The sequence below is a fragment of the Falco naumanni genome, chromosome 3 (genome assembly GCF_017639655.2).
Source record: "Falco naumanni isolate bFalNau1 chromosome 3, bFalNau1.pat, whole genome shotgun sequence".
Taxonomy (NCBI): Eukaryota; Metazoa; Chordata; class Aves; order Falconiformes; family Falconidae; genus Falco; species Falco naumanni.
Genome location: NC_054056.1, coordinates 36,142,124 through 36,161,837, shown reverse-complemented (window position 1 = coordinate 36,161,837; position 19,714 = coordinate 36,142,124). Strand labels below are relative to the sequence as shown.

The 19,714-nt window shown below is 47.0% G+C and overlaps 1 protein-coding gene across 5 annotated transcripts in view; it reads right to left on the bottom strand.

The window, feature by feature from the left end:
* Positions 1-19,714, bottom strand: part of ADGRB1 (adhesion G protein-coupled receptor B1) — a 294,498-nt gene that overhangs the window by 73,690 nt on the left and 201,094 nt on the right. For all 5 annotated transcript variants that reach the window (XM_040588096.1, XM_040588098.1, XM_040588097.1 and 2 more), the window contains exon 18: positions 15,582-15,723. In XM_040588096.1, the coding sequence (XP_040444030.1) occupies positions 15,582-15,723 (142 nt within the window). The remainder of the gene's footprint in view (positions 1-15,581; positions 15,724-19,714) is intronic.

Below are 19,714 nucleotides of genomic sequence, written 5' to 3'. Positions count from 1 at the left end.
GGCTGGTGCCACCCAGCAGCACCCTGAAACACGGATGAAGCCCTGCCTATTTGGAGCTGGAAAGAAAACCTTTGCCTGGGCTGAGTAGGAACAGAGCAGGTCATTATGAGTTGCAAGTTCTGTGATTCTGTCACCAAGCATGACAAGGGAGGAGAGAAGCAATCAATGACATCAGCTGGGATGAAAATAACGAGTGCTACTGCCTGGGGCTGCTTGCTGTCCTACCATCTCATCACTCTGCCTAGCAGGGCAGAAGGACGCTCCTCCACTTCTTTACAATTTCACTTTGCTTCCTTCTTCTTTTCTATTTCCTTCTCTTCCTTTCTCCCTAATTTTCTTCTCTCCTTTGTCTTCTTTCCTCCCTTCCTTTGGCCATTTTCCATGACACATTCTGCCTTTTCTTCTTGCTCTTAATGCATCTCTTTGGCTCTGTCGCCTTTACATTCTCCGCATTTCTATCTTTCCTTCTCTTGCTTTCTGCAGAACACTGTGAAAAGCAACTTCATTCAAGTTGTGCTTGTTCCATTACCCTGCTCTGGCTCCAGGGTCAAACAGGCTCCAGTCAGAACAAAGTATTTCTTAATGCCATGCAGTTTGCCTGAGACCATTCAAGAAAGCTGTTCGTTCTGGTTTTTCCATTCTTGATACTGAGAAAGGCTGAAGAAAATCTTTATAGGCACAACATCATACTCATAAAGTCACCAAAAAGTTAAACCATTTATTTAGCTCCCAAATCAAACACAGGCATACACGTTTGGAATTTAGGGTGCTGGGCTTTGTTTTTAGAAACGTGTTGCTGTTCAGAATGGTTGCCTTGAGCCTGACATCCTGCACATTTGAAATTAAAGACTCATAAAGTCAGAGAATTACAGAAGTACTGGTTGCAAGGGACATCTAGAGCTTTCTAATCCAATTTACTGCTTGAAGTAAGACTACCACTAACTTCAGGTGATGCTGGTGATGGTTTTGTCTTGATGAGTCTTGGAAATTCTCAAAGATGGAGAGCTCTGGAGTTCATTCCAGGGCCACACCACTCTCCTGGTGATATGGTTTTGCCTAAGGTCACACATTAACTTCCCAAGCTACAGTTTGTGTCTTCTCCGCTTGTTAAATCATCAGGCACAAGTGAAAGGAGTTTGATTTTATAATTTTTTGTACTTGCCCCTCTGATACCTGTAGGTTGAGATCAGATTGCCCCTTACATTCATCTTTCCAAGTCCAATTAAGCCCAGCTCCCTCTGCCTCTCCTCACAGGTGGTGAGCTCAAAGCAATGGGACTCATTCCACTCTTCTGTCAAAGAACTGGACCAGATAGGTGTGATTTACTCCAAGAATTGCTCAGGGACGATTTTACTGTGCCAGTGGTCTGAATGCTTTTCACAATCCTTGAGAAGTTTCTTTAAGCCACATTGTATTGATTTTGTTGCTGGCTAGACAACTCTTGTCAAAACCAAAAGCTAGTTGTTAAAATTGCTGGAAAATTATGCTTTTACCAGTACTCAAAAAGTGAACTGCTTTCTAAACAAAGGGGTGTATGTCAGTGCTGTACTGACTGAGGAGGGTTGAATGACGAAGAGGTGAACGTGCTCTTGTCATCTGCCCAAAAAATTCTGAATATTTTCTTTTAATCTCAGTTCAGTTAGATTCTGGGTTTCTCATTCAGGCTCAGGCTCTTTGTATATACTGCAGTGGTACGATAAAGCACCAGCCATGTACTCCAGTACAGCCACTGGACAAACAGGACAACAGCCACCCAGAAGGGCAGCAATCCACAGCAACATACAGCATCTTTTAGAGACTTCAACAAGTGATGATATGACACTTTCACCTGGGTGAGAACCAGGCTCTTGACAAAACTCAGCTGCCAATGCTGCCTCTGCTGTGCGTGTCCACCTCTGGGGATTCTGCAAAGCCAAGAGAAGCACAGCTTTGCACTCACCTGCAGAAGAAGCAGATGTGAGGCACGCAAGAAGACCTATTGAACAAGCAGGTGCTGCTCATACCCCACCATTCTCCTGACCATCACACAGTGCTCAGTGAAAGTAGCACTGATGTCCACCTATCTGGTTGTGCTGGGGCATGTCTGTTGCTGACACCCTGGGGTAAAGCTGAAGTTGCTCGAAGGAAGGCTTAGGTTTTACCTCCTGGAAGACATATTTCTTCCACTAATTTCAAGACAGGGAGAGAAGAAGAGCACAACAAAAACTCTTTTTGGTGGACCCCAAAATATGGGCAATAGCAGGGATTTAGTGAAGGCAGGATTGGGCCAGAGCCAAAAGGAGCTTTTCTGGTGGGTCAGCATTCTCAGAAGGACTAAAGTGTTTACTTAACTCAAAGCAGAGGAGCAGTGGGGAGGCACCAAGCCATTTTTTTCAATGGAATCAAAGAATGGTTTTGGCTGGAAGGTAACTTTAAAGATCATCTAGTCCAATCCCTCTGCAATGAGCAGGACATCCTTCTCTAGACCAGGTTGCTCAAAACCCTGTACAACCTGACTTACAACACTTGCAGGGATGGGGCAGCCACAACCTCTCTGGGTAACCTGGTCCAGTGTTTCATCACCTTCATTGTAAAAAACTTCTTCCTTATATCCTATTTAAATCTACTCTCTTACAATTTAAAACCATTGCTCCTTGTCCTGTTCCTACAAGCCCTGCTGTTGTGGATCACATGTGGATCACAACAAACCCCACAGTTGCTCACTCACTCCCCCCACAACAGGCTGGATTGGGAGAATAAGAAGGGTAAAAGTGCAAAGCTTGTGAGTTGAGATAAAGACAGTTTAAGGGGGATGGGGGGGGGGGGGGGGGGGGGGCATGGGGGGGCAGGGGGAGAGCTAGTAAAGAGGGGAAAACCCAAAATCTAAGAAAAACAAATGCTTCAAAAGAGAACAATTGCTCACCACCACCACTCAATCATTTCTCAGCCAGGCCCCAAGAAACAGCAGCAATAGCGGCCCCATCAACCTCCAACCCCCCAGTTTTATTGCTGAGCATGACATCATAAGGTGTGTGGCATACCCCTGGGGTCAGCTGGGGTCAGCTGTCCCGGCTGTGTCCCCTCCCAGTTCCTTGTGCCCCCCCAGCCTGCTGGCTGGTGGGTGGGGTGAGGAGCAGCAAAGCCCTTGGCTCTGTGTGAGCACTGCTCAGCAGGAACCAGACATCCCTGTGTTGTCAGCACTGTTTCCAGCACAAATCCAAAACACAGCCCCATACTAGCTACTGAGGAGAAAATTAACTCTACTCTGAGCAAAACCTGGTAAAAAGTCTTTCTTATAACACTTTATATATTAAAATGCCACAATAAGATCTCCTCAGAACCTTCTCCATCCTCAAAACTTTGAGGAGGGCTTTGAGATCCCTGCATGAAGATCACTTAGTGGCATCATCAATAAATAATCTTCTCACAACTTCTTTATGGAACAACCCGACATTCTCCCCAGCTCAGCTCATGTCATTGCAAGACAGGTCCAGCGGATTACTACCTTGTTTTGCTTCCTTTGTATCTTAACTACAGGCTTCTCATGTCAAAGCTAATCGTCACCCATTATAGGGAATGCATTTGTGGAGCTGAAGCCCCTTTTATGTAATTTGGCCAGTCTAACAGGCAATTCTGTGTAATTACAGTACATAAAAATCACCCAGAGAGACATCTTAACATGCTACTATTTATTAACAATTGCTAACTCTTCACTTGGTATTGAGTCTGCTCTCAAGATACAACATGGCAATCTGCATTTAGTAAACAGCCTTGATGAAGCTCTCAGGGCAGTGGAGAGGTCATGCAGCTGCTTGTTAATAGGAACTGTCAGGATAACTTCCTTCAGGCTGGTGGGGAATTACAAGAGTTAACAGCATGCGTTACTTACCTGCCAGTTGTCAATGCCATGGTCAGCTTGCTGCTGCTGTTTGGACTACCAGACTGCACCCTCAGTGCCTCAATTTCCAGTCCTGATATCAAGGTGGGCTGGATCAGGCTCATATTAACTCTAAGGACCACTGTCCTCCTGCCCAGCCAGCTGTTCCTAAACATTTTCACTATCATTATTTAAAATACACTATGCTTTGTTCCCTCCCCATCCATTTCCCATTAGACTTTGTGCGGCCAAGCTACTGAAATTGCTGTTTAACTGGGCTCCGATGAGTAGCTGTAAGCCACTTCGCATCCCTCTGTAAGCTGCAGTTTGGGAACCAGCATCCCGAGCAAGGGGACTGCAAGCGAGGAGAGCAGGGCTCTATTCCCAGCTTGCCCGCAGGTCAACCATACGCGTGGCTCCATCATTTAAGCCAATCTTTTCAAAGCCCTCTCATCCAACTTGCTTTAGATTGCATACACTGGACTTAACTTCTCCGGGGCCTATCTTGACCCCCTGGAAATGGAAAAGAATAACACTGCCCTCCACCTCTTTTTCAAACCTTAATTCAGCTTATATTTCTGATATGTGTAAACGCCTTAGGGGGTTCCTCAAGCTACTTCAAGACAATCAAGCACCAGCATCTCACTCTCTGCTGCACAATATTAACATGGGAAGGTATGGAGGAGGAAGAGACCCTTTGGTTTAACTGTTTGTGAGCTGGCCAGATGCAGCATCTGGTTTTTAAATCTTTCGTTTTCATGCATATGGTAAAACTTGCTCTGTTCCAGACTTTCCCTTTAAAGCATGTTGAAGAGGAAATAAAACCACTTTCTATAACAAAGCTAGTAGTAATCAAAATGGTCTATTCCTCTATGAGTACGTGCTCTTTTCCTTCTGAGACTACAGAGGCAGAAGCGAACTTTAATCAGACTGTGCAGTACCACAGGCACCGCGGTAAGCAGCAAACCTCTATCTCGCTGTCAGTCCTAGAAGATAAGATGGTCCAGGATCCACTCCATTACCCCGAGATGAAGTCGTACAGTATAGATGATATTCATACAAACTCACCATTCAGAACAGAGGGGTCTTGTCCATACTGCCTAGTGGAACATCCATGGACCATGCCCTCCCCTGGACCACAGCTGGGCATTGCAAGTTGACACAAGCTAAGACACAGCCAGAGAGCATTTTAACAACTAAACAGTAGGGACAATTACAGGACAATGCTAGAGCTGCTTTTGCCATGAAATTTTTTATTATTATTATTATTATTATTATTATTATTATTATTATTATTATTATTATTATTATTATTATTATTATTATTATTATTATTATTATTATTATATTTTATGTTATTGTTATTATTACTAGTGCTACCATTATTTTACAGTGTGGACATATGCTCGAACCACTAAAAATGAGCCTTCTTTAACGCTCCTTTCTGCTTGGGATTGCCGCTTCTTTGTACTACACAAAGGATAATCAATTCAAAGTTTGTAACTGATTTGCAAGCCGCTTCTTGCATTACCCATCCTGCCCTGATTTCACAACACGCCCTTATCTCTAGTAACTTCCCATCAGCAGTGCTGAGCACCTTGCAAGGAAATGTGGTAAGATTTACACATAGTTAAAATAAAATAACTCCATGGCAGACTGGGAATGGAAAATGAGGGTAGAATCCAGACTGTGTTTATTCTGATTTAAGCAGTATTTTGGTTCCATGCCAGGCAACAGCATTTCACCAAATTATTCCGAAACAGCCCACTGTTTGTTTTACTCTATCAATGTCACACTGGTGAGTGATGCCAGACCGACAGCTCTCCCCACAGCATGGACAACACGTGCCTTCCCCATGCCTGCGCATCCTGCTCTTAGGAGAGACTCAACCAAGGAGTGCGGGGAACACCTGAGGCCATGGTGCCTGGAGAAAGACTTCTGCCAAATATGCTTATATCACTCTGCTGCCTACCATCACGGAGAACGAACATCTGCCTTCCTTGTCCCCTTCTAGCACGCCTGCCCGCTGAAGACCAGCCCTTAAGAAAAAGCTTCATCCAAGGCATAACCTGTGATCACTTTTGCAAAGACTGCACAAGCCACCTCTAAAACATCTCTTAAACCCTGCCTTTGTTCAGTCCCTTTAATTATCACTTGCAGATGTGATTCCTCTCCTGTAGGACCTCCACGAAGGTTCCCACCTCTCACTGCTCAATCACTGAAGATCCCTGCACTAGCAATGGCTCCTGACCTAAACTAGGGTTGAACCAACAACCTTGAAGTAAAAGATGCCTCCAGTTCATTTTCATTCCCCAGAGGCTTTCAGGGGCTCATTGGCCAGAGCTCATTTCTGAAAAGGAGATGAAGGGATTTCAGCCATTTGGCAGATGATTGGTATTCTGTTATGATGATAACGACAGCTTTATTCCTATTGCAAACCGAAGAGCCTGTGGGATCCAGCATATTTCCACCCACCCACCGCAATACACAGCTGATTACTGGGGAGCCACTGGTGCTAATTTCCTCTACATGAAACTGATCTCAAAGCAGCACTCAAGGAATCCGCTTCTGGCCCCTATGCCCATCTCATTCACAGCTGAGTGACTGGGAAGTAAAACTGTAACAGCCCCTGGATTTAGAACTGCACCGAGTTGATATAAACAAGATGAAAACTGGCCCCAGTAGTAAGATACTCCCCATCTGGGGAATGGCTGACATGACTGCCATATTTAAAAGAACAATTTGTCATGAAAAATGAAAGCATTGTCCTGCTTGTGGGAAAAGGACAGAGTCATTTCCCTTTCACAGATCTATTGAATCTGTTCTGTATAGCATTCTGGTTAGCAGGGCAGGTAGCTAGTGAGCACTCTAGATGCCATCTTAGTTTTGACTGTCTGTTACCACACACAGCATAAGCCCAGTATCCTGACTAGACAGTACTAACATTTAGAGGGAATTTTCAAGCTCAAATACTCATAATTACAAGTCTGACATTTGTTCTCCATGCGTATTGCCCACTTTCCACACGTATTGCCATTACTGCCAAAATCTTGCCAGTAGATTTGTCCACTCAGCATAGATAGCAAACGTATGGAGGGCACAAGCCTTTCAGAAACTGATTCAATTTTGGTTTAAATGAGTAGACATTGCTAGTAAAAAAATAAGGACACCTTAATTTCCATGTCTCACTGCATGGCAATTCAAGGGTAACCTTAGCCTTTAGGCAGGGCACAACAGGGCTCAGTGGTGAAACAGCCTGCCCAGATTACCTAAAATTACCTAAAAAGGGCTTTTCCAGGCCAAAGCACCACAGAGACGGGTGCAAAATGACGTAAGAAATACAAGCAATGCTCAACAGTTCAACTGACTCTTCAAAAACAACACACTTAGTCCCTGAAGTGCTTTGAAAAGGAAGATAATCTCATTTAGCACTAATGCGCTGACTCCCACCCCTGATGAGCCCATGAAACCCAGCCTCCATCACCCACTTGTTGCCATTTTCAAACCAGCACCTTTGTGATGTCTCCCACGCTGTCCTCTGCCATGGGAGAAGCTCCCCCAAAAACACCGAGAAAGCTATCCAGTGCTCTAGCTTTAAACCTCCCTTGTAAAACCCTGCTTGGTGCAATGCCTACAAAACAGTCCTGACAACGGCAGATGTGCCACGACTTACTGCGGATCGCGATGACTAATGCCCTCGTGCTGTTTACATGTGCCCCCACACCCGCCTGTATCCAAGCATCCTTGCATTTCAGCTGGAAATTTCAGCTGTATATCTCACATATTTTTGGGTTGGGGTGGCTTTGTAGCTCATTCAGCACTGAGCAGATCGAAGTTGTGCTCCACAGCTAAAGCCTCTCAGGTGATGCAGTGGTCCAAATAACACATTACAAACATAAAATAACAATGGATCAAGAGCTACAGCAGGAAGTGAAAAGCAGGCAAGGTGGTCCCAGCAACTGGCCAGACTGATTTTTCCACATACATGCCCTAACGCACCAGGGCTTCCCCATCTGCCTCCATCCCGCTCCTCCACCTCGTAGCAACGTGCCACCCCTCTGCCACATTTCTCTCTTCTACACAGCAAGAAGCAGACACAAAGAGGATCTAGTTCACAGAATTACAGGCAAGAAGGTGGGAAAAGACCGGACAAGCTCAGCTCACCCACTGCCTGCCTCAAAGCCATCTAAACCATCCCCAGCCTGTTCAAGAAAACCTTTGCTGACAGAGACTAGGCTCTCAGAGCTTGACTATCCCTGCAGTCAGAAGGTTTTCCCCTGTGCCTAAATTAAATCTCTCACACTGCAATTTGATTCCAATCCCCAACAGACACAGAAATCAGATTACTGTCTTTCCACAGCTACCTTCTACCCACTTGAAGACTATTATCCTCTTTCCCCTCAGTCTTTTCTCCTTGAGAAAAGAGTCAAACGGTTTCACAGAGCTCACCACCACTCACCATCAGTGTGGAGGTACCACACCAAGCATCTCTGACAAATCTTCTCCCACGCTCATACTCACACACACCCACACTCACATACCGTACCAGTCATCCTGCTTGAACACAGAGCACAGCATCCCGGACAGGTACCGCTCACCCTCTTTGTTCACATTTCTGGCCCTTGATGGCTCAAATCTGCATGCACTGAGTCTGACAGCTGCTTTCTGAGCTCTTAGGAAAGGGGAAAGTGGGAACTGGGAAGACCCTGGTGTCCTGGCTTAAATCCACACCTCCTTTAACAGAGCAGTAAGCCGTGGCTGGGTAATAGGGCAGCTGTCACACTTGCTAAGCTGCCTTCATGGCAACAAGCCATTAAGCACTGCAGCTCAAAATAAGCACCAAACCCCTAAGGAACACCTGGACACACAGTATCCCAGGCGTGCACAGTGTGTCTTTCACTTCAGCTGAACACAAGGGACTAACCTCAGCCCTGGTCAGCTCCTGGGATCACTTGGTTAATGCCTGTGCTGTTCTTGCCTTTACACCGAAGGGTGAATTTGGCCTGGTATTACTTACGCTGAGGCACTGAATCCCACAATGGTTTTAAGCTCCCAGCCACTTGCTCATGTTCCTCTCCCACGTCCCCTTCAGATGAAGAGATACAGGGTGATGCAGCATTTGCCTGCAGAAGAGTCACTGCCAGGGCTGTGCGGAGCTCGCTGGCTTCGGCTCGCAGGGGAAGAGCCGCAGACCCAAGCTGCTGCAATCCCACCGCCTGGAGTTTTGTCATGAGTTAAAGACCTGAGCGAATCCACAAGCGCGGAGCAGAAACTCAGTGGAGGAAAGCTGTCAGCTGTGAATATCTACTGAACTACTCGCTGGATCGACAGACAGCTGAATCCGCAGACAGCCGCGAAGGAGGTGGGATGCTGGAAGACTGCTTATTATGCTGAGCCAAATCTTCCTATTATTGCCTTGTGTGCTACCTGTCTTCTTTTAATATATTCAAGTGTTGTCTCTCCTAGAAGCACAGAAAGGGATTTCCTATCACCCTTGTCTCTGATTTCTTTCCTATATATGCTCGAACACCAGCCACTTATTTGCTGATGGGATCCCTTCTTAGGTACCTGTGTACAGCATATAGCAATCTCCATTCACATCTGTCACTAAAGTAACAAACCAGGGTTCCTCTGCTCCCTGGCACCTGGAGTACATCACAAGCTCTATCAGTAATACCCCTCCTCTAAAAACTCAGCATAAATCATCCGTATATTGACTCTAGGTCCTCTCCAGACTCAAATGAGATTTAGCCCAAATTCACTCCGCAATGCATATTGACAGACTTCAGGTCAGTGATGACAAAGCAAACGTTTAAAAGCTGGTGACTTGCCACAAAGTGACAATGTAGGATCGCAATTCAGCCCCTTCTGCTAAGAGGATACTTTTAAAAAATAATGCAATTCATTTAAGAGGGAGCAAGGCTGTGGGTTGGCCCATTTGGCCATCTAAGGGCATCACACATCCTCTCCACTTCCAAATTGTATTATGAAAGAGAATGGGAGGGGAAAACTGTCTGCCCAGCTGGTTCGTACCCTATCTTCTGCATGCTATCAACACCTGCCAAAACTCTGGGAGACAATACCGGGTTTAGTGAAGAAAGCATCCCTGCTGAGCAACAGAAAGACCAGCTTGTGATTTGCAGGATCGAAGCCTGTTCCTGCAGGCTGCCACAGACCTTGGGGAAAGGTACTCCTAAGAAAACACAGCAGCTGCTCCTGCTGTGGAGCAGGATATGAGTTAACCCCAGAAATCCCCAGCAGCCCTTAGACCGTAACCTTCCCCAGACTCAGCCCAAACCAAAGCTCTCCTGAGATGAGCAGGAGTCCAGCTGGAGTGTCCCTTTGTCCACGTAGAGTCCTGCAGTAATAGCACAGATCCCCAGGAAATCTTAGGAGACATTTCTAGTTCAAGGGCTCTGTAGCAAGAGGCACAATCAGCTCTGGAGAGACACTCTACACACAGCAGCATCCCGGAGAAGACAGGATGATTGCAGGAAGAGGTGCCAATGGCACAAGCATGGGAGGCTTGCAGAGGATTTGGACCTCAAAAGCCCCAATGTTCTCAGCACAGTAATGTTTGCCCTGGCAAGGCTCTTGCTAACCGAGCAAGCGGAGGCTTCTGATGTTCTGTCAGGGAAATGACAGCACTCGGTGCTTTCTGTAGCACCCTTCAGGCTTGGGGCACTGTGCAAATATGAATGCACACTGCCTGGGATGTCACCTGCAAGCATGCTGCAGCTGGAGAAACGGAAGCAGAAAACAATGAAATGATCAGCCCAAGGTCATAGTTTCACCTACAGGCACAGAAATGGCTCTGGCTGTAGCCTAGCCAATACAGTCAGATACACCAGTCTAATAAACTCTTCCCTAAACCCCTGTACAAACTGGCAGTAGTTTGATGCCTTAAGACATCAAGCTGGGCAAAACTCAGAACTTGCCTTCAGCAGAAAAGTCCAACTTTTGAATCAAAGAGTTAATACTGCAGGAGAAGCAGCATCATTATTAACAAAACCTGAAAACTACTGTAAATATGAGAACTGTCTGTTCTCCAGGCATGCAAAAGACTTTGTTCTTATCCAGACTCCAGATCTCACGTGATAAACAATGGTAGAATATAAATGTTAAAACATTCATCACCAAATAAAGTACTCCGGTCTTATCTAAGTGAAACACTGCTATAATTTTCCATCAAAATGTTATCAGAACTGCTACATCCTTACAAAATATTTAATTCATGAACATCAACATTTTTCCAGGGGAAAAGCCTGCTGCTGGAAAACCTGGATCTACTCCCTGTGCAAACAAGACCTTACAGAGGTTTAAGGCTTTAAAATAACCCACCTTGTGTCTACGCACTCTCCATGATGTACACAGACCTCCCATTGCACAGGGCAATCTTTTCAGAGGGAAGATCTTCAAGATACAGCAATATCACACCAGACCTGCATGTTGATTCCTTTCCCAGCCTGCTCAGCCAAGTCATACAGTACACTGAAAACCTACTCTCCATGTTTCGTTATTTCCCCAGGGCAAAAAGGATTTGTTCTCTGCTGCACACACAAGGTTGTGATGTTTTCAGGGGGAAAAAAAAAATTTAAAATGTTGTGATTTGAGAGAGGAGCTTGAAGCCGTTGTCCCTTTAGGTGGGAAACACACCACAAAAAGTGCCTTGAAATTATGCAAACTACAGATATCCATGAAGGAAGCCTCTCGCAACATCCTGGGGTATCATAGGGTCAGGGATGTCCACTGCGTACAATCACCAGCCTTGCCAGCATGCTTCCCAGTCAGCTCTGTAGTAGTAGCTCTGCTACAATACACCCCCAAAAAATATACAGGTGCTGTACAACACTTCCAGCTAATGGTGTGCCTGTCAGTAAACACCGTCATGGAGAGGAGATGTTCCAAAAATTCAGCACAGACATACAGTCAGCATTCATACAAGTTCCTGCCACCAGCACCTTTCAACCTTCGCTAACACCAGAGGTGAGAACAGAGCTCCGATGTCTAATTCTGATCAGCCTTGCCTCTGCAGACCAGGCTAGTGAAACGCAGGGGAGTGAGCAGAGAAGTATTTGTACAGTCTAACTATGGTTCCAAGTGCTGTAAGAACCACGCTTTAAAACTTCGTAGACTTTATCAAGGCCAATCATGAGCTGGTAAGCAGACAAGACAACACAAAGGAAATTCAAACAAGGCCACCAAAGAGTGAAAGGCTCTCCTCCACGACCTCAGGCTCCCTCTCTCTTTCCTTCCCACTTCCAAAAAATTGCCCAAACTACTGAGAAATATTGAAAAAAAAAACCACCAGAAGACTCCTAATCAGCCTGACCATAGTTTGCAAAGCTGTAGTTTGCACACATGGCTCTGCAGTTTCCTTTTGCCCTTATTCTCTGTTTAGCACTGCTATCGTACAGGTGTAGCTTCAGAGCACATCAATACCATTGCCTAAGGTATAAAACCAAGATGAAGGGAGAGCCCCAAAAATCTTTCCTGTGTTCCTTAATTTAAGAGGTTTTAATCTTTCATGATGGTCAAACAGCAGTTGTGCCAAACCAGTGCAAGAGGCTGCCTCCGTTTAGTTGAAATAGCAGGATACAAGGGAAACTGGATGCAGAGAAAGAGTCAGATTTGAACTCCAGCATTTGAGCTGGATCTGAACAGCTCCATCAGGGTTTAGGGATGCCTGTCTCCACAACCAATTCAAAACAAAGCACTTTCAGCCCCTAGTTTCATTGGAATCAAGGAAAACTGGTTCCTTTCCCCATCACATGAGCAATTCAGGGAAACTCTGTCCTTGGCAAGTCCGAATCAGCTGCCTGGGCAGCAACAGTCATCCTCCACAAGCCTTTTGTGGTCCTTTTTCACTGCAAAGAAGCTGTGCCCATACCGGGGTTACAAATATTTCAAACTGCCAGGGCCAAAGACTCCAGAAGGGAGATTTATAGCAATAAATAATATTAATGACACAAGCGGACGGAGCTTCTTGTCCTGAGAGCTCCAAAGGCACATGAAAAACTGCACTATAAATGTCACCACCGCAGACACCAACAATGACGAGATGCCACCTCTGGGGAAGGGAGGCAGCCCCATGCTTGCTCAGAATGACGCTCAGTCAGGAAACGGAGGGTGGTACCACAAGGACCTGGATGAACAACACTCTACAGCATCAGCAGACTCTGGGCTTTGGTTAGTGGGGGGACTCAGGAGGTACCCAGGTCCCAGCTTTCTTCCTAGCGTGGCCACAGGACTCATTCTGATGCTCATGAGTTGATTCCAGGCTGGGCAAAAATGAGTTGTGAAAATGTAACTCAACCAGGAGCCAGAGGAGTCAGAAAAAGAATGAAAAGCGATTTTAGGCCTAAACCCCAAAGGACCAACTGAGAGGTTAGTTGCAGATATAATAAAACATGCCTGGGGGAATGAAGCTGCATCCTCCTGCAGCCAAGCCCACTCTCAGATGCAAAAATACTTGCATGGATGATAAAGGGCTTATACCAACCCCGCATTACCCAGATAACACTCCGAACACCTAGAGCTGAGGGATAAGCAGTATCTCGCCACACCAAGTTAACCATTTTTTTCCCCTAGCTGCTTAGTTCAATAATACCAAGCACTGTGTGAATATAAAGTCTCTGTTAAAGAAACTTCTGCTTTAGCCAAAACAAAGCCTCCTTTCTCTCTTTTCACATCTCCTGGTCCTCTGCCCACTTGCAGAAGAAGGATCAGCAGAGGACTTTCACCAGCAGCTCAGCAGCACACCTGGGCTGACTTCATTTCAGCCTTTGCCTTATAAGTATTCCCGCAGCAGACATCACAATTTATATTCTTCAACCACACAACCTCCCTGAACTTTTTCAGGACTGGGTTGCTTGCAACAATAGCACGGAGTCCATCCCATGCGGGACAAGGCTCACCTGTTAATTACTGTGGTAGTCACCACAATGTCTGGAGCAAAACACTTAAGTTGCCGTAGCTTGGGCTGAAGGGTGAAGCCTTGCTGCTGGCAGGACACAGCCCTGCAGGGTCCCAGGGCAGGTACAGAGTTGCAGGAGATGGGTCCCAGCTGGCTTGCCTGAGCTCAGCCTGTCCACCTTGAGAAGGCTGGATACCACTCCTGGAGAGCACTAGCCCAGCAGGCTACCTCCCTGCCCACTTGGTTTCACACAGACCCTAGCCTGCCTGCTGGGAAGACAAGGCAACAACGACCCATTGAAGAAGATGAGTGCAGGGACACCAGCATCAATGCAACCAGCTCTTCCCAGGACCCTTCCAAGCAGGAACGCAGTCCAGGTCCCACCTTCAAGCACCCTTCAACCAGCTCATCTCTACCGAGACCAGAAGCTTGGTGCCTCTCTCAAGAGGACCCCGAGAACAACTCTGCCCAACACCCCAGAGCCCATTACACAGCGCCGGAGCGGGTGGGCCTACACGGGCCCGGGCAAACACAACCAACGCTGTGTCTTTAAAACCACTTCAGTGCAGATGTTGTTTCCATGGTAACTAGTGGACCAAATACATTAGTGTTTCTAATAATAAACCAAACCTTCATCTTGGAAAATGTGATCCCCCCCCTTCCCTTTACCACCATCACCCTTCCTTTCTTCCTTTCCCCTCCCCTTTTGCTGAATTAAGCCAGCATTTAACAAGCAAAGCATAATTAGTAAATAATTGCAAGGGCCCAGTAAGTCCCAGTGCCCAGGCAGATGGAGAAGCACTAGGTGGAAGGGAGCAAAGGGAGCTTTGCTCTGTGAACCTGGGAACTGCCTAAAAAGGGATTAACTACTTAAAAAAAATAATAAATACAAATTTAAAAGCACAAGGTGAAAGAGAGGAGCCTGCAAAGCCCCTTTTGACCACTCCAGGGTCCCTTTGGTACCCTGGCACCCACCCTGCTCTCAGACTCAGGGTGCAGCCGCCCAGTGATAATTTCTAGGAATCTCACACTTTTTTCCAGAGGCTCCGTCCGAGACACGGCACCAGCTTCGTGTCACCGACAGCGGCCAAAACTTTCCAACTCCTCCCCTCCACGGTCCCTTATTCCAGACTGGGGACACCCCCCCCCCCAAAACCCCAAAAGTGGGGGACAGGGAGAAGGACCCCGAGGCAGTGAAAGGGTCATGAGTGAGCTGTGGAGCTGCAGCGGGGAGGGAGGGGGCACGGAGCGATTCCCCCCTAAACCGCCCCCCCCAAAAAAAAAAAAAAAAAAAAAAATTAGGACACGTGTGAAGAATTCGTGCGTGGGGAACCCACGGGAGTGAATACACCCGGCGGGGGTTGGTCGCCCCCCACGTTTAGCGATATTCATACGCAAAGGCACAGCGCAGGGATGGAGGGATGGGAGGAAGGGGGGAAGCAGTGCAGCAGCAGCAGCCCCGATGTGTCGCTGTGTGTGTGTCGTTGTCCCAAAGCTGCGGTCAGGGTCGGGGGGAAGGGGAGAGGAAGGGCGGCGGGGAGGGGGGAGGGGGATGCAAAGCCTCACGGTGTGTCGCCACGCTCCTGGCGACACCGGACTGCAGCAGGGCTCGGGTCCGTCCCCGGTGCCCCTCCTCGCAGGTACGCGGTACCGGAAAGCAGCACGCCGAGGATGCTCCGCTCCATCCCGGTCCCGTCCCCTTCCCTCCGTCTTTATTTCCCCCCGTGTCCCCCCGTGCCCCCCCACCCCCCACCCCCGTCTGCTTCTTCCCTCCGCCCCTCCCTCCGCGGCGCGGCCGGCGGGACTCACCATGTCGGGGCTGAGCTGGGCTAAGATGGCGAAGGCGGAGAGCCGGTCACACAGGCACTTGGTCCGGGAGGCGTCGAGCGGGACCGTTCGGCAGCCGCGCCAGGACCAGGCGCCGGGCGGGGAGGCGGAGGCGGAGGCTCGGCTGGAGGGAGGGACGGGGCGGCGGAGCGGGGAGAGAGGGAGAGCGGCCGTCAGGGCGGGCGGGGACGGGCACGGCGCCGCAGGGGGTACCGCGCCCCCACCGACCCCCCCTCCCGCCAGCACCCCCGCCCTGGATCTCCCAGTCCCGGTCCTGCTCTGCCCCAGGGTCCGTCCCGCCCTCCATCGTCGCCCACCGTGGAAAAGTCTCCCTCGGTCCCCGGGGCTGCTCTGCCTCACTCTCCCTGTATACAGCTCCCTAACCCTATAGCCCGCAGATCCCACGTATGCACATAACTGTACAGCCTTATCCCACACACCCACTTTGTGGATGCATAACCCTATAGCCCTGTGATATACACCCCATATGAGGATGCATAACCCTATAGCCCTATCCCACACATCTCATATACACCTCCTTAACCCTATAGCCCTGCCCCACTTATCCCATATATCATAACCGTATGGCCTCATCCCACACATCTACTGTGTAGATGCATAATGCTATAACCCTGTGACACACACCCCATATGGATAAATATTCCTATAGCCCTGTCCTATGCAACCCAAATACACTTCATTATCCCTATAACCCTGTCCCACATATCCCACACACAGATGTATAACTCTATACAGCTGTCCCACAGACATGATACACACCTTGCTCCCGCCATAACCCCATCCCTCACCTCATATACCCCCCATAGCCCTGCCCCACAGTCCATACAGATGTGGTCCCCATCTAAACCCCCCCCCCCCTAGACCTTCCCCAGCCACATGATCCTCATAGGGGAGTGCACTTCTCCCACACACACTCTCCTCCTCCACCCCACCCCCAATTATTCCACAGGCACCAGTGCCTGCTCCTCCACCCCCCAGGCTGTCCCTCTTCCCTCCTATTGTTCTGTCACCCCCAGCTCTCTGGGACTAGGGTCTCCATAGGCTGTCATGGGACTCCCCTCAGGCCTTTGTGGCACCCCCAGAGCTCTGAGCATGGCAGGAATGCTCCTGCCTCATTGCCAGAGGGACCTCAAGAGATCAAAGCGCCAGAGTCCCTACTTCTTTATGGCATCCTTTCAGGCTGGGGAAGAGCATCAGAGTGGAGAAGGGGTCACAGGTGGGAAAGACTCCATGTGAATTTGGCCTTCATCCCACAGGCAGGATCATTACATCAGGGAATATTATTACAGACCCATCTCCATGTGAGAACTAAAGGCTAAACCAGGGAAAAGGGGACTCTCATGCTCTGCCTCATGTGCTGGGGTACAGTCATCACCCAAAAAAGTACAGTCATTTTCCACCCATTGCTTCTCTGTCTTGTCCAGACCACTCTCCTGAAATGTGGTCATGTATGGGGTGCGAATGTGCAGAGAGTAAAAGGACAGAAACACGATGGATGGGAAGAAGGTGAGGATCCACGTGGATAACCTGGGCTTCACTGAAACTTGGGACAGTATGTGGAGGCAAAGCAAAAGGACCATATACCCTCACTAGAAGAACATGGGTGTAAGACGTCCCCTCTACACATCTGACCATCCTCAGAGGAGGGAACCTAGTCAAAAATGCCAGCGGCAAGCTCAAGGCAGCTCCAGATGGAGCCAAGCTGCTCAGTAGCTTTAGGTGTATCACAGATGGCCTGGACTTCTCTGTACTGCTGACTCCAGCAGACCTGCCTTGAGTTGCAAAGAAGTTTTTTGCAGGTCTTGACTCCATGCACACACTGACCCATTCCTCATGCAATGAGGCAAAGTCTCCCCTCACCTCCTTAACCACTGTGCAAAAAAGTAGGGAAAACGGGCTGGGTACCAACAGGATAACAGAGCATCAACACGGGCTGCTGATTCTGTTGTGATTATCTACTCAGATCCAGTTTAACATGTGACGCTGAGCCTTCCTGAATCATCTCCTGTTTTAAAGCACTTTTCATATTTTTTTTTTTTTTAAAAGAAAGGCAGCCAAACCAATTTTACTGTAGAAGTTGTCATCAACATGCAACATTTTTTTTCCAGTGTCCATTTGGGGCTTTCTAAAAGTCTGGACCCTACTGTGTGTCCATCCAGCTGATGGGACATACATCTGCCTTCCCTGGATAGTTGGCTCTTCACTGAGCTAAGTCACATCACCTCCTGAAGACTCTCAGATCCAGCCATTGTTCCTTGGTCTCTTCCCTGCACCTTCCGCAATTCACCAGCAACCTCCTTGGAGGGGACTGAGAGATCCAAGGCCAATCTCAGACGGAACAGGAATTCTCTATTCTCCCCTATATGTACTGCCTATATTTCCAAGAACTGCATTGGCCAGTCATTCTGTTTGTTCACTGTCACCAAGAAAAATGCCTTATTTCTGATGTGTATATAAATAACAACAAATGCTCAGACTCTACCAAGCAGTTATGTATTCTCATAGAAAGTATTAGTTTAGCTTGACAAGATCTATTTTCCATAAGTTGTTTGCTATTAATTTCTCTGTTTTAATGAGTATGCTATTATTCAATTATAATCATAATATTACCCACAATCCCCTAATTTTTGGATCCCATATCAGATGGTGTGTTATTGTGCCTAAGACAGATGTGAGACGGATTGCTCTGGAGGGTGGCTGTTGTGCTGGCAGACACATGCTCCTCTCTCCAGATTTTTGGGAACACTTCCACCCTTCTTTTACTAAAAAAGCAATGATCCCCAATTAGCCTTAGCCTGCTCTTAGCCTGCAAAATTACTGTCTTGTTTCTCTTAAAAACATTGTACTTTATTAGATGATGTATAGCATGTTTTTTAGATGCTGGTGTAATGAAAAGTATTTCATTAGCCTGGGATGTGGATTAAGTAACAAGGCTCTCTTCCAATTACAGAATACAGGCGTTTATTGAAATTTCTGCATTATTATCAATAAATGTCATTTCTAGCTATTAACAAACCAGTATCATTAGGATTTATTTCAGTTTTAGTATACTCTAAATTTTCCTTTTTATTCATCTTAACCAGCCTGAACAATAAAATTCTTCCGTCCTTTTTTCTCTTATCTTTTTCAGGCTTTTGATTTGTATTGCTTGCTATCAATTTATCCTTTGTCCTTATCTCTACAACAGCTTTTACTTTCTCTTTAAAACTGAATGTTGTTGGGTTTTTTTGTAGATACTGGTTTATTTGTCTTTCCTTGGGTTTTTTTTGTTTGGGTTTTGGTGTTGGGTTTGGGTTTTTTTTGGATTTGGGGGGGGGGGGGGGGGGGGTGTTGTTTGTTTAGTTCAGGGGGTTTTAATGCTTTGGTTATCTTTTTCATTTATAGGTTTGCAGATATCCAGAAAAGTGCTCTTAAAGAGCTCCTAGTTATCCTTAACTTTTTCTGTTAAAGCAGGTTCTCACAAGGAATAGACATGCTTAAAGCTGTCATTCATCAAACATCAAATATGTGTACGTTGACACACACATACAGTCCCGTTCCCAAGCAATCTGAACTTTCTTGAAATGTGTGAATACGATTGCCGTAACATCACTTTCAATCCCAAAGCCCAGCTTTACTCATTTACCAGCTTTCAGAGTTGAGTAGGACAGATCTGGGGCATGCATCAACAGAAGTAACCTCATCCAAAAGAACAAAGAAAAAAGAAAAGCAAAAGAAATCAGAAAGCCTACCAAAAAAAGGAAGCCCCAGGGAAGGTATCAGAAAACAAGTAACACTCCCTAGATGCTGTGCCTGGCCTCACATGCTTGTGGCAGGAAAGCTGACAGTACAGCAGTGAATGCAATATCAGAATAAAGTCTGTTCGGGGCCAAAGCCACACTTGGCACAGTCTGGTGTCCAATTCTAGATGCACATACAAAAAGATCACATAGCGATATCTAGGCCAGGAAAAAAAAAAACACCACCAAATTATAATAGCTGCCCTTTGCTCTTATAAGACCTGGTCTGATGCCAGCTTATTTATCCCACTGGATTCAAAGAAATCAGTTGGATCAAAGCCATCCAGTTTTTATGTTAAAAGCTGATATAAATCA